The sequence below is a fragment of the Puma concolor genome, chromosome A2 (genome assembly GCF_028749965.1).
Source record: "Puma concolor isolate L17-30 chromosome A2, mPumCon1.1.hap2, whole genome shotgun sequence".
Taxonomy (NCBI): Eukaryota; Metazoa; Chordata; class Mammalia; order Carnivora; family Felidae; genus Puma; species Puma concolor.
The window spans coordinates 77712393-77739287 of record NC_141668.1 but is presented as its reverse complement, the minus strand read 5'-3'; the positions used below and the strand labels follow the sequence as shown (position 1 = coordinate 77739287).

Sequence of the window (26895 nt, the reverse complement as noted above, 5' to 3'; positions counted from 1 at the left end):
AAGCTCGCTATTGGCAATTACACAAAATTATAAAGGCGTTTTCCAAGAACCCAAAGACACTAAGAATGCATAATAATTGAAAAGTGAAATGGATACTTTGAATTTTTTTTGTCTCATATAAATTGCAAATAATGTAATTTTTCAAGGTGAAGACCCCAAATTATCTCTCTTCATAGGAGAAAATAAAAATGTTTATTTACTTTCTTTATTATTATGTACTATTTCTTATTTTATCATACCCTAATTCTCCTCATAATTATGAATATTAAAAATCAATCTATGTATGTCAGGTAACAACGCATAATAGTGTTATTACCTTATCCCTTCAGGTACATGTGATTAAGCAACCAATTTCTTCTTAGAAACATGTAATAGAAACAAAACTCATAAAACCTACATAAGTCCATTTTCATCCTATTAGAATTCGAGTTTTTAAAAATAATAATAATAAATTCCCTCATAAGTATATTAAACCATTTAATTACAGTGGTGAGTGATTTTCTAATCTTCACATTATTATTGAAGAGTATAAGTCGGGTATTCATAACACATATTAATAAAAGTTAATTAACTTATCAGGGTCCACTTGTCTGAAGTGGTATTTAAGCATTTATCGAAGAGTAGCTCAGACTCTTCCAGAAAATATTAAAGGCAGGAGCAAAAGCCAGCTAAAGGACTAACCCTGTGCTTTACCCTGCTAGGGGATTTTCTAGAATATCTCTAGACGACTGGATGCTTGCTGCAGAAGCATTATGTATCAGCAGCTTGACTAATTGGCCTGACGTCCCTGAGGTCTCCCTAGGCTGCTGGTCAGAATTCAAACCATCTCATGTCCTTGTCACAAAGCGTATTGTCATAACTGCATTATGAAAACTGCAGACTCGCAGAGCACACTGTAAACTCTGATGAATTCAATAATGACTTATTGAGTTACTGGTTATTTTCATGTATGATTTATCTCATTTAATATTTGGATCCTCATTCAATTTATAGGCAAAAAAACTGAGGCCCAGAGAGGTTAATAACTGTCTTAAGGTCACAGTTAGCTAGCAGAAAATAAGAGAGTGGAACACAAATCTTCTAGTACGAAACCTAGAACTCTGCACTGTGTGTGAGTGGGTTGCTTTGAAAAACATTTGTCAGGCTGCTAAGAAATTGTTTGCTTCAAGGAAAAGAAAAACCCCAAAATTACTTCAACTGACTTAAACAAAAGAGAAGATTCCTGGTTCAAAAATGTTAGGGCCTCAGTCAGGGCTAGGAAATGGAATCAGGAGTTGAGGAGACTGTGTCTCTGGTATTTCCAGATATTTTGTCTCTTTCTTATTTCAGCTTCATCAATTGCTGCCTTACAAATGGCCTCTCTCTGCCTCTGATAGATAATGATTAGTCTAGCCTGTGTGTGTACATGTGTGTGTACTTAATGGAACAGGGGGAGAGAGAGATTGGGTGGGAGGAAAGGTGCAGGGCAGTCTGTGACCCACACAAGGAGCTGTGGGAGGAGACACTCTGAGAAAGTTTGATGGGCAGCTTCTCAGATGGGAGTCAGAGAGGAGATGGGAGGACATATCTGGTAACGGAATGATCTGTATTATTTATACAAAAGGATTTTCTTGTACTGTTCTGTTAAACTTTGATAGTTAAATCCCTGATTCTCCCACTTGATTGGGAGTAGTTTCATGAATCTTAATTGGTTTCTCTAGTTTGGGTTAAGAGCATTGTGCATATACTCGTGTGTGTGTGTGTGTGTGTGTGTGTGTGTGTGTATACTGATATGTCTAACTTATAATTCTATTCCAAATATGCACATATAATTCTATTTATGTAAGCATTTTATTCCTGTTAATCAACTGAGAGTTATCTTCATCAAAGAGATATTTTGGTGTCTCTTCTATGATACAAAAGGGGAAGCATTGTCTTTTTGTCATTTGTAAGCTAATTACTTGTGCTTACACAGTTATCATTTGGTTAATATTAACAAAGAGAGCCAGGTAGTGCCAGAGATAAGAAATGGCACTTCTGTGAGTGGAGTGTGCCTGCCTGTAAGCTGTGGGTCTCCAGCATCTCTGACATGGCACTATCCCTTGAGTAAACATCTTTAGCAGCAGACATGAGTTAGTGGCCCTCATAAGAATTATCCCACAAAGCAGTTTTTATGGACGGGAGGACTCTTGAGGAAAACACTGTACTCATTTCGACTTAATATTATATGAAATCCCTAAACATCTTCAAGTCTAGAAAAACATTTGCTGCTTATATGAGAAGGTCAAAAGTGAAAATGTCAAGCTGCTAATTACCTCCCCTTGTGGGTGGTGAAAGGAATACAGGAATTGCTGAAATCATCCCATAAAGAGATAAATATTGAGTACGTTCATGGATGATATCCTTTTAAAAAACAACTGACGTGAGAACTTTCTTTGCTTCTTACAACTCATCACTCAGCTGTTCACCCCTAAAAACTCAGCCTGATAATCATGTGGCTAATATGCAGACTTTTAAGACCCTCCAAGTTTTTGCATATAGTTTGCACATTGTAAGATGGTGGGAAATAGCATTTAATAATATGTGGATTTTTGGAAATATTGTGTACCAAGAATAAGGCAGTAGAGGTGTAGCCTTAATTTCATTGGAGAGGATAAGCAAGATGTGGATGATGTCTAGCTCTTGCCTTACCATCAGTCAGTGCTGTGCTTTGAATCCCTACTTGCTCCATTTTCATCACTGAAGGACGACACTGTAATACACCTTGTAATGAAGCTCCTTCTAGTTATCATACTTGTGTCCTTTCTTTTTTTTAATGAAAAAAAATTAAATATTTATTTTTGAGAGAGACAAGTAGGGGAGAACGCAAGTAGGAGAGAGGCAGAGAAAGAGGGAGACACAGAATTTGAAGCAGGCTGTAGGCTCTGAGCTGTCAGCACAGAGCCCAACATGGGGCTTGAACCTACAAACTGTGAGATCATGACCTGAGTGAAAGTCAGATGCTTAGCCAGCTGAGCCACCCAGGTGCTCCTGTGTCCTTTCTTAATCTATGATATCTCAGAGATCATAGTCATGTTACTTAACAAAAAGTAAATTTTAAAAAGAGACGCTGATCACTGTTGAAGGTTCATTATACTGTTCTCGTTACTTTTTTGAATGAAACTTTTCAGAGAGGGAGGGAGGGAGGAAGAGAGAGAGACAGAGAGAGAGAGAGAGAGCGAGCACTGTAGAGGATGATGGCAACAGTAAGGAAATGCTGCTTATTATTTCCTCCATCCTTAAAACATGGTATGTTATTTTATTTTAATGAGTCACCTAAACATAAAAGGTGATATAATAGGATATAGGAGGAAGCAGAAATAGAGAGAAATTAGAAAACCTTGCAAGTCCTCTTGAGCCATTTCAGTTGAAATGCTGCATCATTTCATTGTGAATGACATCTAAGATGTACTTATAGTCAAATTTAATGAATATACATTACAGAGATAAATGGTTCATGAATTCACCATCATTTCGGATTATGCATTATTGCTCTTTAAAATCATTAGTTTGGAAAATTGAGATTTGATTCTAATTTGCAATTTCCTAGCATGCCCTGACTGAGCAAAGAAGGAAGCAGTCTGGATAATGGTCAGAGCAAAATTTACAAATGTGATGGGGCTGATCCACAAAGTAGATAAAGCACATGGCATAATCAGCAGTCAACTATAAAAGTTTGACCATGGAAGCACCAATGGAATAACCAGAAGTTTGAGCTCATATATATTCTAAAGCCACTTTCTGCATAGTTAGATTTCTCCCAGAGATTAGTGCATTTATCTAAACAAAATGTTTATTGAGCAATCATTCTTTTCCAGAACTGTACAAATAGTCACTTGAGGACCTTTAAGGTACAAGACCAGATCTTTGCCATTCAAACCTGGGTAGAACTCTTCCTCTTGGGCCATGATTGGATGTTTAATCTCCCATGAGAGGACAGATTCCTTTCTTGGAACCAGAATAAATGATGGGCTCTCTTTTAGTAAAAACTTTAAAATCTCAAGAAGGCCCTTTGCATTCCTAAACTGATTCTGCAGATTCACTAACAACTGAGTCAATAGCCAAGCTTGTAGAAATGCTGTTTATACTTTGTTCTGTTTCCTCACCCAGCCCTCACTCCTCGACCTACTGTATCCTGCTTCTGTCTCCAGTCACTTGTTCCAAGTCACCAGTGATCTTTTTGTCATTAGATTTACTTTTTATTCCTTTTATTACTTGACTTTGAGACCACAATGGATACTATCGAGTACTCTGTTTTAAAAGAAATGTGCTTTTCCTTTGCCTTCCTTGACACTTCCCCTATCTGTTTCATTTTCTCTGCTTCTGGGCAATTTAAATAATGTCTTCCTAGACTTCTTTGTGGGTCCTTGTTCTTCCCAGGACATTCCTCAGGGTTTTGAAGTAGACTGTCTTCTTTCTTCACTATCTTCTTGTGCTGGAGGATAGTACTACTCCTGAAAGCTCAGTCATCATCTGTGGTGATGTTTGATCTCTATCTCTACCAGACCCATGTCCAGAGCTTTGGGGAATATATCCAAATTTCTACTGGATAGTTTAACATTGATGTTTTGCAGAAACCTCAGATTCAGCATGTTCAAAACAGAAAACTTCACCTCACTCCCTACACACTGCTGTTCTTCCAGTATTGCCTATCTTGGGGAATGGCACCATGGTTCATGTTGACTCTGTCTTCTTCACACTCTCTACTTTCAATCAGAAACCAAGATATATATCTCTTGATTTTTGGTAGCACTCTCTCTTCTTATTGTCGTTATCTTTGTATAGACTTCCTTTCATCTCTTTACCTGATTATTGTAGTGGCCTCCTGATAGGTGTACCTGGTCTAGTTACCAAGTACTCTTCTCATCTCTTCTCTCAATTCAAAGTGGTACTTCTATAATGCATAGCTGATCGTGGCATTTCTCTGATTTAAACAAAACTGTGTCCCATTTCACTTGAGATGAAATCTTGGTAGCTTATCTAGCTTATGTAGCTCTAAGTGTCTGCATAATCTGGTCCCAGGCCTACCTATCCAATCTCATCTCTTATGTACTTCGTAAGAGTACTTCATTTGTACTTCAACCCCTGCCTTATTGATATTCTTTCTCAACTTCCATCCCACACAGTGTGACTCTTCTGGCCTTTGGGTTTTAGCGCATCCCTGGTATCCTCCACCAGGAACACTCCCCTCCTACTCCGTGCCTTTTATTTGGCTCAGTTCTATGTAACTTCCAGAAATCCTTGTATCTCTCTTCCCTCAGAGGCATCCCCTAATTCTTTACCCTAGGTAAAGTTAGAAAATAATTGCAACCTGTATATTCAAGATGATAACAATAATTATAATTATATATTATTACATATTAATATAATTACTGTAACTTTAATTTTTTTGTGTCTGGGGTAGAGGGAGATAGAGACCGCATATTATTTGCTCATGATTGCATGGCACCCCCACACCTCCATGCCTGATTAAGTGTTTGACACACTTTGTCAGTTCACACTTGAATGATTAAATGTGGAGAAAGAGTAAAATTCAGTGTGTGTCATGTTGTCCTGCAACTAACTGAGAGAAACAGAGGACAAGTCATTTCAATATAATGCCAAAATATACCTTTTTACCTACATTTTTATTGCAAATGGAATAAATAGTATGCCAATGAATTTGGAAGGGCCCTATGGAGGCTTTTATATGTTTGTGCCCTTAACACATGACTGTACATATCAATAAATGACAATGGCATGGCATGGCATTGAATAAATTTATGTGGGAATCAATAAATGATTATTAATATTTTGAATGAGCTTTATTTGACTAAAGGAAGGAATTAAGCTCAATAAGAGCTGCTGGTTTTATATTTGGCTCAACTGAATGCAGGTATGATATTAAGGGGAGCCATGGCAGTGAATATCAGACTCAGGATAATCTTTGGGGCAGTTGCTCTTTTAGATTGATTTATTTTAACTTATCAAACTGTTTTAACTTTCCTGGAAGTTACTTGCCCTTATCAGAAGATGCATATTAGTACTTAGCCATTGCAACAAAGTATGAGATTGAATATGAAACACATTCTCTATACCTCACCGAAAGATATTAATAGTTGAAGAATCAAATAAAAGTGATTCCAACCTGATGTAACTGTAATATATCAGTAACTGAAAGCACATTTTCCTTTACAAACTCTATACTCCTTATATATTTCCTACCTCGGGAATGGAACCGTCTTGTGGTAAAAACTAGAAACCTAAAATAGTTGACACTTTTCACTCCCTCATAACCTATGTTTATTTACCTCCTGATTATCTCTCAAACTGGTCCCTTTAGATCCATCTCCATAGTCATTAATCTGGTGGGAACTATTATCATCCCCTCCCAGAAGACCTGTAACCCCTTCCTAAGAAGGCTGTCTGTCAACATGTCTCCTGCCAGTCCATTCTTCACTCAGTAGCCAAACCGGTCTGATTATGCCCTGCTGAAAATCTTCAATGGCTTCCCATCAACCTTAAAGTAAAATGTTCCACTCGTCACAGTTTCTTCTGACTTCATAAGTGCTACCAAACTTGCTATTTAGATGTCATAATCCTGTATATAGATTTCTGGCTTGTCAGTTTCCCATTCATCCTTGCACTAAAATGGATACATCCAGGATGGAATTTTTAAAGGAAAATGTGGGTATTGTCCATGGGTACTCTCTGATAAGGTAGATTCATTCATTCATTCATTCATTCATTCACACATTAGGCTTCAGATTTTTAATAAAAACATCTTAATCTTTTCCTCCTAGTGATCTAAAACAATAAGTCTTTCTATTCAGACACATTTTTGCTTCACAGTTCAAGGGCTTCAGGGACTTGTTTATAATGCTCAGAGATGCTACAATGTAGATGAAGAGAGAACCCAGAAGGAACAAATTACTTGTTCAGGGCCACATAATGAGTTGGCAATGGAGTGCATAACAAAGGTAAGTCTTCTCATTACAATGTTCTTTTCATTTCGTCATTTTGATATTGGCTGGAATATACTCATGAATTGCCACTGTATAGGATAGAAAGTGAAGAATCAATGAATCAAAATATTATAAGGTGTGTAGTTTTACCTGTGATAAAATAAACCTTGTTGTAGTCTATTACTCTTGCTTTCAAAAAGTAAAGTCTGGTATAAACTGAGTCTAGTATAAACAAGAGAGAGAGAGACAGAAAGAAGGTGAGACATGAGTGAGAGATTTCCCCTGGGAGGTCATTACACTAGAATGCATTTTGGTAAAATGTAAATATGTTCAATATTCAGACATTTATTTCTCCGTAAATCAAGGCTTTGCATTTAATGCACTGTTTTAGAAACAGGATCTTTAAAAATGGCTTAGTATTTTAGAAAGAGTTTAGAAATATGAAGTGTATGAATAAAATGGAATCATATTTATACTTTTATAATAACTTAAGAAAATTTAGATAATAAATATTAGCTTTCTCAAGCATGTATCTCTCAAAGAACAGGTAAGTGTGGCTACTGAAACAAGGCCTCGAAGAACATAAAGAAAACAGCTTTAAAATATGAAATGAAGGTTATATACCTTACTAGTAGCTTGCTCAGATGCTTCAACAGGAAGGAGTATTTTTATTTTTAATCCAATGAATTGGAATGAGTTCCTATTCTTGGCTCAGTGAATAGTAACATATAAATACAAAAGTTCCACTGAATCACTTCCAGAAGGTATTCTTAGTCCAAGTTTACAATGAGGGTTTCTCGAGTTTGCCAGGCTTCACAGAGGAAATATAATTTGATCAATAAGCAGAATTTTGCTAAGAGAAGTAAAGAAAGAAGATGAAGACAGAGAGGTGGAATATTGGGAATCCAAGCTTTGCAGATCATGATAGAATTTTGCATTTTATCCTGGAGGTGAAATGGAAGTCATTGAAGAATTTTGATTGGAGGAATGACATTTATTGAATGCTTACTACATGCACAATTATTATACCATTATTTCATGCAACATACCCCTAATCAATCTTATAATGTAGGTACTGTTATCACCCTCATTTTATAGGTGAGGAGTCTGAGGTGTTGAAAGGTGAAGCAGCAAATTACAGCACTTCAAGTTCTGGAGCTAGTTCAACACAGCAATTTGATACCAGAGGTGGCTCTCTTAAATTTGTGCTACGCTTCTTTTAACATCGATGGAAATATTATATGGACTAGCAAGAGAAAGAGGAGGAAGAGGAGACTGGAGTGAGGGAGATCCCAAAGGAGAGCCCAAAGACAAGGCCAGACACTAGAAATACTTTCTGTGGAAAGAGGGTGGGTAGGGCTTGCACTAATTGGCTGTCACTGATGAAAAGGAGGAAGGGTAATTAGGCTGAAGTTCAAGTTTCTGACTTGGCAACTGTGTGGAGAGTCGTCCATTTTATAGCAACAGAGAGTGCAGCTGGGGGAGGGAAATCAAAGGAAGTGTGGTGGCAGGGAAGGATGCGTTCCATCTAGAGCTTATGGAGATAGAGACGCCTGTGGAAATGCAGTGGGACATCTGGAGAAGGCAGTATGTGAGTGAGGGCTGGAGCACAGGAAGGGTAATGTGCAGCAGTGAAGAGACCACTCAGAATTAAATCCAGACCCCCCAAACTAACTGTGACCACAGCTAATTATGTAAATTAGTGAAGTGGAAATAGGACACTTGTGTTATCAATTCCTCCTTTCACTGCGTGCAAGCGCTTCATGTCTTTGGGGCTCAGAATCTTTATCTGCCAAACAAGTAGAGTAGAGCAGACATTTGAAAATTGCCTTTGAGGGTTCCCTTTATATTTTCTGAACAACTATGTGCTGTTTATTGCTTAAATCCCATCAGCAGGTAATCTGGAAATTTACATAATTGGCCACAAGGGGGAGAACTCTAATTCTATATTAAGTCATTTTCTCCACTATGAAATAATCTCAGAGTTGGTGATGGGCTGTCTCATTTCTACTTCCTCATGGAAGTTGGGGGAATTCTGAATTGAATTGTGGGAATAACTGAATTGAAATGTGGTTTTGTGTCACTAAAGTTACGATAAAGTCCCTGAATGTAAAAATCTATTTGTATCAAACAATAATTCTCCATGAAGGAATCCAGATGCCTCTTTAATTAAAATGAAGACAGTAAAAATTTTAAATTCACCCTGGGAGGATTTTTCCTTCCAAATAACATTATTTTAGTTAACCTTCATGAAAACTATAACCTTCCCGAAAGCCCTTGGTTACTCTGAAACGAACATAAGAGCATTGGCATGTCTGTTTACTGTAAAGATATCCATATCAAAATAAAAGAATTAGAATGGCACAGGCCACATCAGTTTAAATGTCACATGCTTATTGAATATGTATATATATACATATATATATACACAGACACACACACACATATATATATATATACACACACACATATATATAGTATGTCCTATGTTCGTTGTTATAAGAACATTGAATGGTACATGCTCAGTATTAAAATACTCATTTTCTGTTTCGTTTAACTTCTTTCTGGACTCTAGTTTTATGGAAAATTTTACTGTAAGGAAACTATAACTCTCATTGGACTGAGAATTACCTTATGAGTTGTCCTAAAGTTTAATAAGTCACATTTTTTTACTTGGTCAAATTAAATTACATTCATAAGGTCTGAATATTTCAGCATTTTATCAAATATACCCAAACATATAGTACATGGGTGTCTTCCTTTTAAAGACGTGATATTAGTGAGCTATATAGGAATCTCAATAATGCAACAGTTACTGAAAACATATTTGTGTTCTCCCTTATAGACAGTGTCACGTTCTTTTAATAGGTTTCATGATAGCAGATTTCCTTTGAGAGTGAGTGCAATATTTAAAAAAAAAAGTTTTTATGAATGAAGACTGAATATTAAGGTCACCAGTCAAGTTGGAGTATATGTTATTTGGGAATCAAAAAACTAGCGGTAGCTAAACTCTTTACGCTCCCTTTGATTTATAAACCTTCTTAACTCATCTGTCACTTAAAAGTCACTAAATGTTTTCAGCAGTGATGTTGTGACAGAAACAAGTATAAGCCCTCCTGATGTGGTTACTACTAGGATGGATAACTTCCATTCGAATAAATTCATTCTGGTGTGCTCACTAAAAAAGATAAATAAGTATATAAGTAATTTATTTAACTTGCTTTGTGCTTATTTTCCAGTTACTTTCATGATTGACACTTTAAATCCTTTAACTGCAAAATAACAGTATACTAAGTAAATTAATAGTATTACCACTGAGATAGTTTCTATAACTTCCTCTAAAAATGACTCAGATTTTTTTTTTTAATTTTTTTTTCAACGTTTATCTATTTTTGTGACACAGAGAGACAGAGCATGAACGGGGGAGGGGCAGAGAGAGAGGGAGACACAGAATCGGAAACAGGCTCCAGGCTCTGAGCCATCAGCCCAGAGCCTGACGCGGGGCTCGAACTCCCGGACCGCGAGATCGTGACCTGGCTGAAGTCGGACGCTCAACCGACTGCGCCACCCAGGAGCCCCAAAATGACTCAGATTTTTAATGTCTTTGTCTTAATAAATTAATTTTCACTTGATATTTTTCATATCAGAAAGTATTATTGACCAATAAAAGTGAAATACGTAACTTTATTTGTAAACTGCTCTTCTATTCACTTTAAACTTTAAACAAGTACTCTTCCCAAACAAGCATAATTTACCTTGCTGAAGGAATTCTGCCTGATCCAATGAACATTTAGGGTTCATTTTCTCCTTCCTGTTTCTGCTTATTCTCTGTTCTCATCTGCCCTCCCCAACCTCTCCTCACATCCACAAGCCTAGACCACGGCTTACTTCTTTACCAAGTTTTTTCTCTATGTTTTTGTTTTCGTTTGTTTGTTTTGTTTTGTTTTGGCCTGGAGAACATTTACTTCTATCTCCACTCATTTTGTTGCTGAACATTTGCTCTCAATGAGTGGATGCTTGGGTCTTTTTCACATTTCAAAGAGTAAGTAGCACATTGCTGACAAACATTAGGTGTTTAATATTTACTAAACTGATAAAATGTTTGTATGTTATTAATCTTTCTTAACCAGAAGAATTACTTCACATTTTATCTAGAATGTACCCTTTCAGTTACTAAATTTAAATGAACAGAACTTCGAGTTCGGCTAACGGTGAAATATGCCATTCTGTGTCTAAATCTATATTACAGAATTTAAATATAGAAAGTCTTTCCTGAATTTTGATTCTTATATGGAACAAGTGATGACAAATTATCTGCATATGACAAATCTGAGGTGTATTTTGAGATTGCTCTTTTTCCCTTGAAGAGCCTGAAGATCAAATAATAAAAAAGTGAAATGATGCAACCATATTTCTTCTACTAAATCCAAAGCCTGTTTCATAAGACATTGAAATAACTTTGGATAGATATCACTGAAATTGTCAAGATATTGATGTTAATTGTTTAAACAAACTACAAAATTTTAAATATTCAAAAAAGCATTAATCCTGGGTGAGGGAAGGGAGAGAGCAACTTAAAATAGATCATATAGAAACTACATATCATTAGTTGCTTTATAGGACATAAATTGGAAAAAAAATCATTTGTGTATCTTATGTGGAATCCTTTATAAGTGTTTTGCAAGTGGGTAAGAATCACGCATTCTGTGCACCCTGCCATATCCCTAACATCTGGCAAACGTCTGTCACATGAAGGGTGTTCAAAAAATGATTTTGCATGAAAGATGTAGTGCCTTCTGACAATGTATTTTCTGGTTGTTTCAAAAAGCTACTGTGTTCTTCAGTTTTTGTTGTTGTTCAGCTTTGTAATGGCCTCAATATTCTTGATTAGACAGTTCAGAATATGTGAACTTTGGAACTATTTTCAAAGTTTAGGCTTTGTTTTCTGAGTTCAGTAATAATATAGAGATTATTCCTTTAAGGCTTTTACTACTAACTAAAATAATGATCATATCATATCGTACCATATTTACTTTTACACATACTTTCCTCTAAATGTACGTTGCAAGCAACTCAATGATGGTATTTCCCCCCTAAATTTTATATTCCAAGAACAAAATTGTTTTTCCTGAAATTTGATTCTGGGTGGTGCAGCTTCTCATTGACTGTTGAAAGAATGAATGAGGGGCGCCTGGGTGGCGCAGTCGGTTAAGCGTCCGACTTCAGCCAGGTCACGATCTTCGCGGTCCGTGAGTTCGAGCCCCGCGTCAGGCTCTGGGCTGATGGCTCAGAACCTGGAGCCTGTTTCCAATTCTGTGTCTTCCTCTCTCTCTGCCCCTCCCCCGTTCATGCTCTGTCTCTCTCTGTCCCAAAAATAAATAAACGTTGAAAAAAAAAATTAAAAAAAAAAAAAGAATGAATGAGAATATGAATCTGAATGTATCCTTTATTGTCTATACTTCTCTTCAAAAAATTGTCATTTCATCAAGATGATGTTAAATTTTGAGCAATCCTTAACTTATTAAACCCCATCCACTTATTAAAACAATGTGTTGAACTTGCTATCAGAATAATGTATATTTTCAAGTTTAGCTCAACATACTCTATAAAGATTCATGTATTACCTTTGTGTATATTGTGGCATATGGTCCTTTCTTTTTTCAAGAGAAGAGTCCCCTCAGAAGTGTTTTCTTTTTATTTAAGTAGCATCAATTCCTTGAGAGATTGGACCACATTAACCACATCTCTCTCAGTCCTAGAAATGGGAAGGAGCAGGCCATACCACCTCAGAATCCAAAGTGATATGTATGGGTTTATTATACATGTTTAGGAAAGCTTCTGGATCCATGAATTCTTCAGATTTGCACAAGTACTTTATTATTTGTTCTGGGATGAGCAATTCAGGTGCTAGTTGGTGCAAGTTATCCCCTGGTCCTTTAGCACTCACTTTCACAGTCTTTAAAAGGTGAATTGCCAGTTTATGAGTCTGGGTGAGAAACTCGGTGATGACCTCTTCTAGGGACTGTGTCTGTGTGACATCATCAAGATACATGACTGGAGCTTTTATTTCTGATACATGCCATTGCATGAAGAGTCTTGTCGGGATGTTATGGGACACAACTATAATTTTCATCCCTTGGATAAAAAATTCTGTATCATTCTTTCTCTGGTCAAGATGATCTAAAAGAATTTGGTAAAGCGTATCACTGGAGGACTCAAGAATATGCAGAATAGAAGTAGGATAGATGAGCAAAAACCCTGTCACTGCTTCTCCTTTGTGAAGTTTTAAAGTTGACTGAAGCACTTGTTCATAGTAGTCAGCAATAATTTTTTTTTCTGTGTTTGCTGTTATCTTGGCCACAAGAAACATCCTATGAAGAAGGAATTTCTTGAGCTGTAGTCTTTGCTTCTCTTCCTGAAGATGCAAGTAATTTCCACGTGGAACTTGGGGCATTAGAACAGATTCCATTGGAAAAGTCCTTTTGCTGGTCTTTTGGGCATGGCCTGAGAAGGACATGATGGGTCTTATTCTTCTAGATGGTTCCAGTTTTTAGCTTATCACAATGTTTACATTATCAGGATATCTCTTCAGTGATGAACTCTTTTTTTTTATTTCTTCTGACCAAACAAACAAACAAGTAAATAAAGTTTGCCCCATTTGTCAAATGCTAATGCATAGCAAAATCCCTTCCCAGTGTTATCAACAATACTTTGAAATAAAACAGAATGTTAAAACAAGATTCAAATTATAGAGATTTTTTTAAAGATTATAATGAAATAACTAACATTCACATTGTAGGGGAAAACCCTCTAATACACTGAGGAGTGGGGAGAAGAAAGAACATACTTTAGAGTAAGTTAAACTCTGTTTTTGTTTGCATTACTATTTTCTCCTTCAATTTATAGTGCATTTTTTCTCAGCCCCCATTCTTGAATCACACACATGAATATACACATACCTATACACAAGCTGCTGACAGTCACTGACCATAGCATCGGCATCACATTAAAATTTCATATATGTAATGATAATTATAGATTGTCCTTAATTTGTCAAATTTTTAAAAAGTGGTATTTTATGGTAATTTCCCAATTTCTTCTATAAATTTTACTGGTCAGTGAAATTTAAAAAAATCTGGGAAATTCTTAAGTCGTAACTTCTTAATCTTTACCAGTATACTAAAAGTTAATACTATTTCTTGTATAATAACGGTAAATTTTTGAAGTAACTAGTTTTGATTTTTTTTTTTTACTCTAAAAAACATCAGAAATGGCTCTTTTTCCTTCTCTTTGTTGTTGTTGTTGTGGATATCAAATAATAACTTGTGTTACTTTTAACTTACTCTTCTCCCAAATCTCTTTTTCTTCCCTCCAGGTCATCTTAACATTTCTTTCCTTTTTCAAGTGCTTCTTGCTTTTACTTGCCCCCGAGGTCCTACTTGTCCTCCATCACTTTTCCAACTGCCAGTGTCTTGGGTGCTCCCAGCTGTTCCTATGTTCTATTCTCGTTTCCATGGTGCTTTAGTGAGTCAGGACGTCAGTGGTGTTAAAGGGCCAGAGCACACTGGCAAGTATCATTTCTTAATTTAATGTTGTTATCTCAACAGACACCTCAACATCACAGTGAGGAAATGAGGGCTTCTTTTCTGGAAATGGCTTATTCTTAGCCAGGTGCCTATGGTATTCAGACAGATGGCGGACCTGAACATCTTCCTAGACATATTCTTTTCTTTTCTTTTCACTTTTTGTCCACAATTTCTGGAAGAGAAAACTAAAGCATGGAGTAGTTATATACTTTGCACACAATTCAAACATGCTTTAAAGCAACCTCCCTACTCTATTTATGCACTAATTAAGTAAGAACGCATGTCGGATTCTGTATAATGGTGACTGCTTTAAGAAAATTCTTCTATAAGGTATTAATGTAGTGTAAATTTGTTAGTTTTTATAATAAAAAATAATAATACCATATCTTAATATTGCATTCATTGGGGCTTTAACCATAATTTTAAAACAAGGTTAGAAAACACCCTTATTCAATTTTTAAAAAGCAAACCTTAGAGTATTTTTCCCCCTAAGGTTTCTGTTATCCAAACTTATGATCTGTTTTTTTTTTTTTTTTAATTTGTTTTTCAACGTTTTTATTTATTTATGGGACAGACAGAGACAGAGCATGAACGGGGGAGGGGCAGAGAGAGAGGGAGACACAGAATCGGAAACAGGCTCCAGGCTCCGAGCCATCAGCCCAGAGCCTGACGCGGGGCTCCAACTCACGGACCGCGAGATCGTGACCTGGCTGAAGTCGGACGCTTAACCGACTGCGCCACCCAGGCGCCCCTTATGATCTGTTTTTAATGACATACAGTAATAAGAGGTGACTTCATAATTCTTTAATTGTGTGGTACATAAAAACTAATTCTTTACAGGGTCCATTTCATTGCTTCCTGAAATGATACAGTCTTTCCCAAGGCACATGGGAAACTTGTCACTGTTCACTCCAGGGCTTGTTTTCAGGCTCATCATTCCTACTACTTTGTAGAATGAGATTGTGTTCACCACAACCTCCTTTATGGCCTTCTCTCCTCCCTTGGTTTCTATGACTCTGGACCTGCCTGAATTTCTTGCCAAATCTCTGTTTGTGGGGTTGCTCAGTTCCTTCTCACACTCAGCTCTGGGAAAAGCTGAGGCTCTGTGTTCATCCGTGCCCAAGTAGCTTAGCACCATCTTTTGTGAGGGCAGATGAGTGGTCCTCAATGTCACTCTTGCCTCCAAATTTAATGATCGACATTGCTGATTGACCATGGAGCCTTTCCTGCTCAGTCCAGCCATGGACTTGGACTCCTTCTCAATATAAGTTTCAAGGCAGATACAGTTAGTTTGTTGGGGTTGAGAAAGAAGAAAAAAATGGAATTTCCATCGCAGTAATTTTTCTGTACAGAGAACTCCTAAATTGTAATCCTATTTACAACTCTTATCTTTGGATGTACTGCTAACCTTTTAGACTTAAAATGCCAAGATTTTTTATTATTATTCTCTGGATATTTCCTTTTACAAATATATGTGTCTCAGTTTACAATTTTCTCTCATCTCCAAGGCCAACATCCTAGATCTTATGTCTTCATGTTTCCTAAAAATTATCCCCCAACTCTATTCTGTTATTAAGTCTGTTTACTTTTTACTTTGAAATGTATCATAGGTTGTTGATTTCTCTGTAATCCTTGCTCTTTGTTTGGATTTTAATAAGAATCTCCCACCCTCAGTATTTTCCACCTCGCCTATTCAGCTAAGAACATGAAACTCTAAGACCTCATGACACATCTGCTTCCTAAAGCTCAGGAACTACTTTTTTTTAATCAAGTCTTTCCTGTTTACTTCCCTCCATAGAATGCTAGGAGAGGGCAATTCTATACATTTCTAAGTTTTGTGTGGTTCAACAGAACACATTTAGAATCAGTAGTTTTTACCACCAGAGATAATAAATAGCTTGGCATATATTTTCCCAATGTATTTTTCCATTTCTTGATGCATGTTTAGTTGCTGGGTTGTTGCGTACACATTTTAGTTTCATTGTCACATCACAGTTAAAGGCAACTTACTTTGTTTTCTTGCCTTTCATCAATCATACTCTTAAGTGTCAAGAGTATGTTTTGAGTAAAGTTTTGAGAAGATACGAATAGAAGCAACACACAGTGTGGGCAATTTTGTATGGGCTGGTTGTATGTAATTATACTTGATAATTGTACAAGCTCTGTGTAATGGACACTTGGCATTTGAATTCTCAGATGCCGCAGTAATTGTGTTCCATCGATTAAAGGCCAGTTATTTATCTTCAGGTGGCAAGTCAAGCAGAAGAGCTCCTCTGTCTGTTCAATGGGATAAGATATTGGTGTTTGTTTTCCCAGAGTGGTCTGTTCGAATAGATATCTAAGTTCAAACAACCGACAAGTAGCAGAACCTGAATGGAAACTGATAATGCTGAGGAGTCCTCTTTCAGATTTTCTACTATCCACTCTTATTATCCAGCCCATCTCACAGAAGTACACAGCGTGTATTTGTTACTCATGTCAAGCATGCACATTAATATTTACTATACACTTTATGCTCTGGTTTTATTTTCTAGAACCACGTGTTTCTGAAAAACAGACTCCCAGGATCCTTTATCTTTGTGAGACAGAAAGAAAGGATTAGAACAATTAAATACCATTAATTGATTATTTACCATGTGTCCTACACTAGATGCTTTTACACATATTAAGTAATTCAATCTTCACTACAACCCTATAAGGTAGATAGAAATTTAGCCCACAATTATAGAAGATGAAACTAAAGCATGGGCTATTTAAGTGCTTTACACACAATTCACACCTGCTCTCAGCAACCTCCCTGTTCTGTCTACCTAAGCTAAAGAGCAGGAAAATTATTTCCTCTCAGTATCCATGCTCACAGGACCATTCTTTGCTTCTCTATGATGTGACAGTTTTTCTAGAAATGAAGGCTACCTTGTGGTTTGGATAAATGAGATTGAAAACTCTTACCTCATACCTGTAATTCAACAAAATTGATTTACTGTCTTTAATCCCTCATTTATCCCAGGTTTATCTACACGTTTTGTGTGCCAGGTAACATCATGGGCATTGTAAGAAACACAAACATGGAAAACACCTGGTCCCTAATTTTAGGAGTTTAGAGTCCGGTAAGAGGTGTTGAGATATCCATGAATGACCATTGGGCAGGGGAAGACATAATATATACGGTGTGAATGATGTTCAGTGCTTTAGAAGCACTGAGGTAGAAAGGGTGCCTCTGGTTTTCTGGAAAGCTTAATGAATGAGCTTCTATTGGGCATGGCCTTCTCAGGGGGACAGAGCTGGAGAATGGCTTTGTGAATGTTTCTTGAATTCATTTCTTTCTAATGGGAGGATGTGCACTGACTGACTTGCTTCTTTTCTCTCTGGAATACCAGATCCCACTTTAAACTTTCACCAGTGCTCATATACTAGAGAAACAGAAAACTCTAAATCATTGCCACTAACGTTTTCTGTGTTTTGATATATCTAAATGATTAGCATGAAAATTCATGTTCTAAATAAATGGCTAACAACTGGGGTAGACCCTTTCACTAAGATCACATGTGTAAACTATTAAGTAGACAAAAAAAACCCACTTGATTTAGCAGAGCAAAAAAGATGTTATCAAATCATGAGATATTTGAAGATTTATATATAAAAAAAGAAAGCATTGCTTCTCTTTGTCAAAAACATTATGGAGTAGTGTTTGGTAATTATTTATCACGGAGAGCACAGGCTAAAAATACTTTGTTATTCAATTCAAACATTTAGCATATATCTACTCTATGTAGAAAAATGCACCAGACGGGGCGCCTGGGTGGCGCAGTCGGTTAAACGTCCGACTTCAGCCAGGTCACGATCTCGCGGTCCGTGAGTTCGAGCCCCGCGTCAGGCTCTGGGCTGATGGCTCAGAGCCTGGAGCCTGTTTCCGATTCTGTGTCTCCCTCTCTCTCTGCCCCTCCCCTGTTCATGCTCTGTCTCTGTCTGTCCCAAAAATAAATAAAAACGTTGAAAAAAAAATTTAAAAAAAAAAAAAAAGAAAAATGCACCAGATGTTGTGGAGATGTTCTTGTAAATCAGATATTGTATCTACACGTGAAAGAGTCATTTCTATGAGTAGATCTTAAAGTCTACACAATTACGCTTAGTACAGGACTGGCAAGGAGAAATATAATAAGGACATAAACAACAAACACAGAAAGCAAAAAAATGCTGGAACAGTTAAACCTGACTTGAAGAACTAGCATTTAAGTTGGACATAAAAAACGATATGATTTATGTGGGGGGTCGGAGTGGGGTAGGGAAGAGATCGGGATTAAGGAAGATACAGAACAGACTGTAAGCAAGAAGTATAAAGAGGACATATATTATAGAGCTGGGAAATGTGGCACTTCAGTAAGAAAATGACAATGGTATTGTGTAACTAGAGTGTAGTTCTCAAGCTATAGAATCTGCAGGTTTGTTAAATTGTAGATTCCTGGTCTCTAACCCTAAAAAGTCAGAGTTAGTACACTTGAAGTGTGGTCCGAAAATTTGCCTTTTTGACAAAAATTCTTCCAGTGTTTCCATTTAAGGAAGAATGGGCTGGCTTGTGGTGATTTAAACACTGGCCGTCTATTAGAATCATCTGGTGGAGAATTAAAGAAGCCAGCTCCTGGTTTGTATTTAATTAGTGTGAAAAGGAACTCGAGCATGTGTGTTTGTGAGAGCCTCTCCAGGTGATTCTAAGTATAGCCCCGAGTGAAATGGCTGGTCTAGGTTGGAGGGTGAAGGGAAGGGAGACATGAAAAGGAGAAAAAAGAAGTTGCAACTCTTTTGCAGAGGACTTGGATGCCACACTCAGAGGTATGAATTTTACTCTGTGGGTGGTAGAGAATCACTGGGACTTTTTGAGTGCCTATAATCATAACTGTGTTTTAGAAAGTTGCTTGTGAAGTGCAGAGGAATTAGAGATGGGAAATAGTGGAGGCAGCCAGAATACTTTTAAGAATTCTGCAGCTGGCGAATGAGTGCTCTCCTCTTCTGATAGTCAAAGAGTAAATTGGTTTACCTCTTCTCAAAAGTAATATAGTAATATGGATCGTGAGCTTAATATTTTCATACTCTAATGCCTCTTTTGGGTACATATCATGAATAAAATTATTGACAAACATTTTAATATTTGTAACGATGGTTATTGTAGGAATTTAGAGAGAATTTTGAAAAATTGAATGGATATATTAATTATGCAATACTGTGATGCCCTGAAATAATTTTTGAAGAATATTTTAAATGCACAGAAAACAGTTACTCTCAAAGTAAATAATATAATATGCTAAGTTGCATATAACATGTGATCCCCATTTTATTTTAAAAAAGACAACACAGAGAGAAATCTAACCAAATGTTAAAAATGGTAGAATTTGATGGCGATATTTGTTTTGCATTGATAAAATTTCTCTAAGAATGTCTACATTACTATTCTATTCAAAAAATAACATTAAAAAACCCAATGGCTGTGGTACTGGTTTGGTCCAAGGTAATACTGTGTTGCTCTGTTTGTGGACTGGAATAGTCTAGTTTGAGAGGCTGCTGATGGGTAGCAGCTGTACAAGGGAAGATTCTGGACCAAGTGGAACAAGAAGGATCAGCACTCAGGATGTCTGGGCTTACTGATTGGCAGTCAGAATGGGGAAACACAGAGATAGAAGATGGAGTTTTAATCAAGACACAGTCCAGGAGCTTCAGTTTAGAAACACCTTGCATAAAGTGAGATCCTCTTTGTATGAGTAGCCTAAAGCCTACCACTGGGAGAAAGGTGGGTCTTTAAAGATTTTGGCAGTTGCTTAGAATGAGGACTGTATGAAAGTCATCACCAAAGTAGACATGACTTGGCCAATTGGATGTGGGGGTGAGCTATGGAAAGATTTAAAGAGGGTTCATGAATGTGAAGGTCAGTAGCTGGGAAGACTTATTTTTAAAATACAGATGGAGAGGGGCGCCTGGGTGGCGCAGTCGGTTGAGCGTCCGACTTCAGCCAGGTCACGATCTCGCGGTCCGTGAGTTCGAGCCCCGCGTCAGGCTCTGGGCTGATGGCTCAGAGCCTGGAACCTGTTTCCGATTCTGTGTCTCCCTCTCTCTCTGCCCCTCGCCCATTCATGCTCTGTCTCTCTCTGTCCCAAAAATAAATAAACGTTGAAAAAAAAAAAATTTAAAATACAGATGGAGGATAAAGGAGAAAGCCCAGATTTGGGAAGAAAAATAATTTGTAACTATTATGTTGAAGTGGGACTTTCCATGAGAACATCCAGGTAGAAATGCAATTAGGAGCCCAGAGATCTAGAAAAGTCAGCATCATGATGCAAATTTGATCATCATCTGCACTCAGGGAAAAGGTGAAACCATGGGCACCAATGTACTTGTGAAGTAATGACAGGAAAGGAAGAAGATGGAGAAAAAAAGCATATGAAACACTTAATTCTAAGAAGTGGGCAAATGAGAGCCAGTGAAAGATGCAACAGAACATCAGAGGTAGATGGGAAACTAAGGAAACAGGGCCATGAAGGTCAATTAAGGAGAGACATTTAAAAGTGTGTGATAGTGGTAAAATTCTAAAGAGAGGTAAAAAAGCTTGAGGACTGAAGTGACCTTCTAGTATTGGCAATTACAAGTGTCATAGAGACTTAACAAAAAAAAAAAAATCAATAAAATGATTGAGGGAAGCCAGGTTACAGTTGTTGACTTGAGTCAATATAGAATAACTGGTCAAAGAGTAGTCTACTCCTCCCAAACATTTGGCAGTAAGAATGAAAGCACTCTGTTAGTAAATTACAGAGGAAGAAGATTATAGGGTAATTATCCTACAGTGATCCTAGGTTTTTCTCTATTAAAAACTAGCATACTGCATACTGTTATTTTTTTTTTTACCTGCCATTGTGTCTAGCCGGGAAGGTGGAGTCTGAAAATCGAATGCTATATTGTAAACTTTGAAAATATTGTTAGATCGTCAGCTTTAAACAGAGATTTTGGAGACCATAAATAACAGTGAACTCTGTATTGTATTTATTCTTCCTCCTTTATCAAATTTATGTTCTGCAAACAGAAGAGCCCCAAAGATATACAAATTACTAACATTTGGTGCACGTTGTGTCAGTGATCTAAACACAAGTCTTAACTTAGTTTTTCATGCCTTTAAAAACTTTGACTTCTAATAACAAAGTTGCCTTCCACATAGAAAAGTCATTATGCTTGGAGTAGTATCTTTGTAATTTCAGCGCATGTATCTACTTTGGTTCACATCATCTGTTATGCTAAAACACATCATCAATAAGCTAATATCTATTTTATTGCTTGCTTTTGGTTTAATTTTGATCAATGTGCTGTGCAGAATGGAGAAAATGGAACTGAAAAGTTTAGAGTTGGAAGGAAACTTAGCATCACTGACATAGCATATTCCTTTTTCAGTTAAGGAAAACATGGCACAAAGAGGCCAATTGATATTACTGCCATCAAGTAGCTTACCTTATATCAAGGTTGACAAAAACAACATGCATGAAATACGGAAGCAGTGAGATGATACTTCTTACTAGATTACTTTTCAGGAAATACGATAGATATTTCAATAAGTAGAGTTGTGCTATGGCTCTTCCAAAAAGGTACAGGAATCTGAATTTTGTGGTGCTCAGGAAGGAGTTGGGCAATATTTTTACACAGAGAAGTAATCTGAAGGGTGCCACACTTAATGGTTTTAATGTGTATTTAGGATATTTGGGGAGGGAAAATCCTAGAGTCAGAAATGCCTACTAAAATATTATTATGTCCCATACATGTAATGAAGATTCAGGCTAGAATTTAAAATGTTGGAAAGTATTTCTATTTAAATGAAGAGTAATGTTAATATTCCAAGTCTAAGTAACTATATAATTTTTATTTTATGTATCCAGAGCAGCAGTAGGTAAAAACAACATAGTGAAATATTTTTAAAGATTAACTATGCCCTAGGTATCCAAACAGATTTTCCTTTATTTATCCACATCTTTATGATCCTGCAACCTTTCCAGCCTACACTAAATTTAAAGCCTTTTTGCCCATCCTAATTCAGGGAAATTTCATACTTTTTAAGAAGCTACACCCACCAACCTTAGTAGTTGTGGATGTTTTACAGGCTCATGAGAGACTATGCACCATTGTTTTAATATATGTAATCACAAGGTACAGTCACTTTTTTGTGAAGTGAGTTATAGAAAATGAACATATACTTGGGTAATTACTTCACTTGGGAGGACAAATTCACAGGCTCTACCGTGGCATCATAGTGGGGAAGTGTAGGCATCTGGTGCTCCATCATCATTCTTCAGCACTGGCATCTGCTAGAGATGCATGAATGCCTTTCTGGTCCATGCCTCATCTGTCACCCTAGTTCTTTGTCTCTATGACAGGCACCGCTCAGCTACATATGTGCCACCATTGACCCCATGGAAAACCTTTTTCAGTATGAATACTTATTCCAGGAGAGTCCCTAGGCAAAGCTGTCTTGTACTCTGTGCCTTTGTGTGCTGAAACATGGATAATCATTTTGTCCCTCTGTTAGCCTTGAGAAGTTCTTTTTTTTTTTTCCTTTTTTTTTAAAAAAATTTTTTTAACGTTTATTTATTTTTGAGACAGAGAGAGACAGAGCATGAACAGGGGAGGGGCAGAGAGAGAGGGAGACACAGAATTGGAAGCAGGCTCCAGGCTCTGAGCCATCAGCACAGAGCCTGATGCAGGGCTCGAACTCACAGACCAAGAGATCGTGACCTGAGCTGAAGTCGGACGCTTAACCGACTGAGCCACCCAGGCGCCCCTAGCCTTGAGAAGTTCTAAGCATCACATTTGATAAGATTATGGCTGAACCAAGAAGGTCTTAATTTTTAACCCAATGATCTAGTTAATAGAAACAATTATGATTTCTATGTGAATGTTTTATATTCACACACAACTTTTCACTTTTCTTGGGCTGAGCCATTTCTACTATTTATGTGTGATATACTCAGAAAAATTCACTATTAATAGAAGATGAATAAAAGCATACTGATAAAGGTAAAATTCTCAGGCACCAGTAATCTTCATTGTCAAAAAGTAATGCCATTTGGATCAGTCACTTCTTAGAACTTTTAGCCAAACAACTTGAGTATTGATTGCTATAATTGTTTTTGTTTATGATTATAATTTTTCATTAAGGACAGTCTGACTTTGAGAGAGGCCACACTTTTTTGATTACGGTTTTCTGGGAAGGATAACTTTGTTTTTATCATAAACAGAGCTGAAAGTATAACATAACTTTCATATATGGAAATTTTAGGGAACCTTTTTACAAGGTACAGAAATATCCTAGCCTTTTCATTGCTTGATGGGTTAAATCTCCAGTCTACTTCACAAAATATTGTACTTAGCTACCATGGACCTGTATTTAAGATCTATCTCGTGTGTGTGTTTGTGTGTGTGTGTGTGTGTGTGTGTGCATGTGTGTGTTTGCGTGTGTGCCTTTTCAATGATAAGACAGTGCAGCAGTAAAAAGAAAGCATACTTTTAAGCCTCGGCTCTTGATTAAAGTCTATTTTGGACCCAGGCTCACCAGGTTGTGGGAAGTGATGTTTAATGAATTTCCAGAGGTGGAGGCCAGCGGTGTGACTTGTGTTCAGTAACACATTTTTGGTTGTTAGAAATTTGCTTCCAGTGATGTATTTGAGAACCAGACTAGTCTTACATGTTTTATAAGGTCATTCTCCAGGACCTGTGCCTCATAAAAAGAGGGAAATTCTTCTTGGTCATGATATTATTATATTGGAATCAAGTGCAGCTCTCTGGCCTAGTGCACATCCTTTTTGCCTTCAACTAGCTCTTTTCTTTGTGAACTAAGAATTAAAAAATCAGTAGTTTTTTTTTTTTTTGACTGAAGATAACTTTATACTTATAACCTATACTTTGAAAAAGCTAATCTTGGGTGCCTGGGTGGCTCAGTCATTAAGCATCTGACTTTGGCTCAGGTCATGATCTCACGGTTGGTGAGCTTGAGCCCCGCATTGGGCAAAACACGAGCCCTGCTTTGATGAGCCTGCTTCTCTCTCTCTCCTTCTCTCTCCTTCTCTTTTTCTCTCTCTCTGCCCCTCATGGGGTTCTCTCTCTCTCTCTGCCCCTTGTTCACTTGTGCCCTTTCCCTCTCTCTCTCAAAAAATAAATAAAAAGCTAACCTTAAAATCTTTTCAGGGAAAACTAAAGCATAGTCATGCTCTGCAACATTAAAAAAATATTATCAGGTTGTGATTGGTCTTTTCTGTTTGACTTATTAATGGGTTTTAAGTGGCATCATTTTACTATTATATTTTATAGTTAAGCCACTTTAATATAATGAAATATAAAGGTGGGCAATGAAAAGAACAAAAGGAAGTTTATGTTATGAAAATGAAAATGAAGAAGAGATTTCTGTTGGCAGGGTGATGGTAAAGTGGGATACAATTCAACTCTACCATACAGGGAGCTAGATTAAATCTTGAATGCTTTGTGTTAAATGAGTAGAAAAGAATAATCCCTCTGAATACTTCATTACATCTGAGATGATTGAGTGTTGCTGCAAAAGTATCTGAGAAATGCAATCAGTGTGTCTGAAGCCAGCATCTATTTATCTTAAATTAATCATTTTTCTGAGTAGGTAGATGATAATCCCGGTGCTAGAGGCTGGTGTCTTTTTATTCATGGTGCACTTAAAACTGGAGCTCTCTTAGATTGGTGGGCTATACAGTATGAAGGATCTCCAGCTGTAACTCTTTTGTAGGGTGATGGACTGCTTTTTCGATTTTTCAGCATTATTTTGGGATTGGAAATCAGTAAATAATTGTTTTGTTTTGTTTTTAAACCCTTGACCACAATTAATTCTCTTTTACCTTCCTGCTCTGGGCATGGTACAAGCAAGGTGTTCTAAATATAAGGCAACATTTTTATTTTTCTTATTCACTATTAAATTTTCTAGTCCACAGAGTTCCCGTAACTCAAGTGAAAAAGGCTCTACTAAGGCACTAAAACTCTCTCGGTGTCAGGACCCCACTGTCAAGGCAAGCCACAGGCTGAAGGGCAGTGTGACAACTCTGGTGCCACTGACCCCATGTGCCCATATGACACCACATCGCAGACCGAGCCAATGAGTTTCCACTTAAATACACTCTCTTTCTTCCAAAAGGTAGGCTGGAGAAGTGGTCTGGTCTTTTAAAAAATAAATAAATATGTATGTATTTTAAAAGTAGAACTTATTTCCTTGGTTTTATCGGTGTTATATTATCAACTTGCCTGGGATAGAAGGTAGGGTAGCAAGAAGACGAGGTCTGTGTGTCCCCAAAATGAACAGTTTCCCAGTGATTTAGCCTTCTTTTCACTCCTGCTTTATGTCTCCAAGATATATGTGAATACATACACAGTTGTCAGGAGAAAGACTTTAGTGTCGTGACCGCTAGCTGTAAGAGAGACACAAAATTCAATGAAATGTGTAATATCAGTAGAAACTGTAGTCCTAATGGAAAGAAGAATCTAAAAAAAAAAAATTAGAACTGAATGAAATGGTTGAACATGTTGGATTTAATTTAGTGATCTAGTTAGCAGGATGAAAGTTAATCTAACTTAAAACTTAGGTATGGATCTGAATACATTTGGAATATAGGCTATGTGACTTTCAAGGGTTTTGTTTTGGTTTTTTGTTTTTGAGTGAAATGATGCTTTCTCATTTATTTTATTTTATTTTATCTTTTTAAATATAAAATTTATTGTTTAATTGGTTTCCATACAACATCCAGTGATCATCACAACAGGTGCCCTCCTCAGAGCCCATCACCCCCCCTGCCCCCCCCCCCCCCCCCCCGTCAACCCTCAGTTTGTTCTCAGTTTTTAATAGACTCTTATGTTTTGGTTCCCTCCCTCTCTAACCTTTCTTTCTTTATTTTTTTTTTCTTCCCCTCCCCCATGGTCTTCTGGTAAGTTTCTCAGGATCCACATAAGAGTGAAAACATATGGTATCTGTCTTTCTCTGTATGACTTATTTCACTTAGCATAACAGTCTCCAGTTCCATGCACGTTGCTACAAAAGGCCATATTTCATTCTTTCTCATTGCCACGTAGTATTCCATTGTGTATATAAACCACAATTTCTTTATCCTTTCATCCGTTGATGGACATTTAGGCTCTTTCCATAATTTGGCTATTGTTGAGAGTGCTGCTATAAACATTGGGGTACAAGTGCCCCTATGCATCAGTACTCCTGTAGCCCTTGGGTAAATTCCTAGCAGTGCTATTGCTGGGTCATAGGGTAGATCTATTTTTAATATTTTGAGGAACCTCCACACTGTTTTCCAGAGTGGCTGCAC

At 37.1% G+C, this 26895-nt stretch overlaps 2 protein-coding genes across 2 annotated transcripts in view; one reads left to right on the top strand and one right to left on the bottom strand.

The window, feature by feature from the left end:
- ZNF804B (zinc finger protein 804B) overlaps positions 1-26895 on the top strand; it is a 521035-nt gene that overhangs the window by 17013 nt on the left and 477127 nt on the right. The window lies entirely within an intron of this gene.
- TEX47 (testis expressed 47) lies at positions 12643-13691 on the bottom strand. Its single transcript, XM_025929721.2, has one exon. The coding sequence runs from the start codon at positions 13477-13479 to the stop codon at positions 12718-12720; it is 762 nt and encodes a 253-aa protein (XP_025785506.1). The 5' UTR covers positions 13480-13691; the 3' UTR covers positions 12643-12717.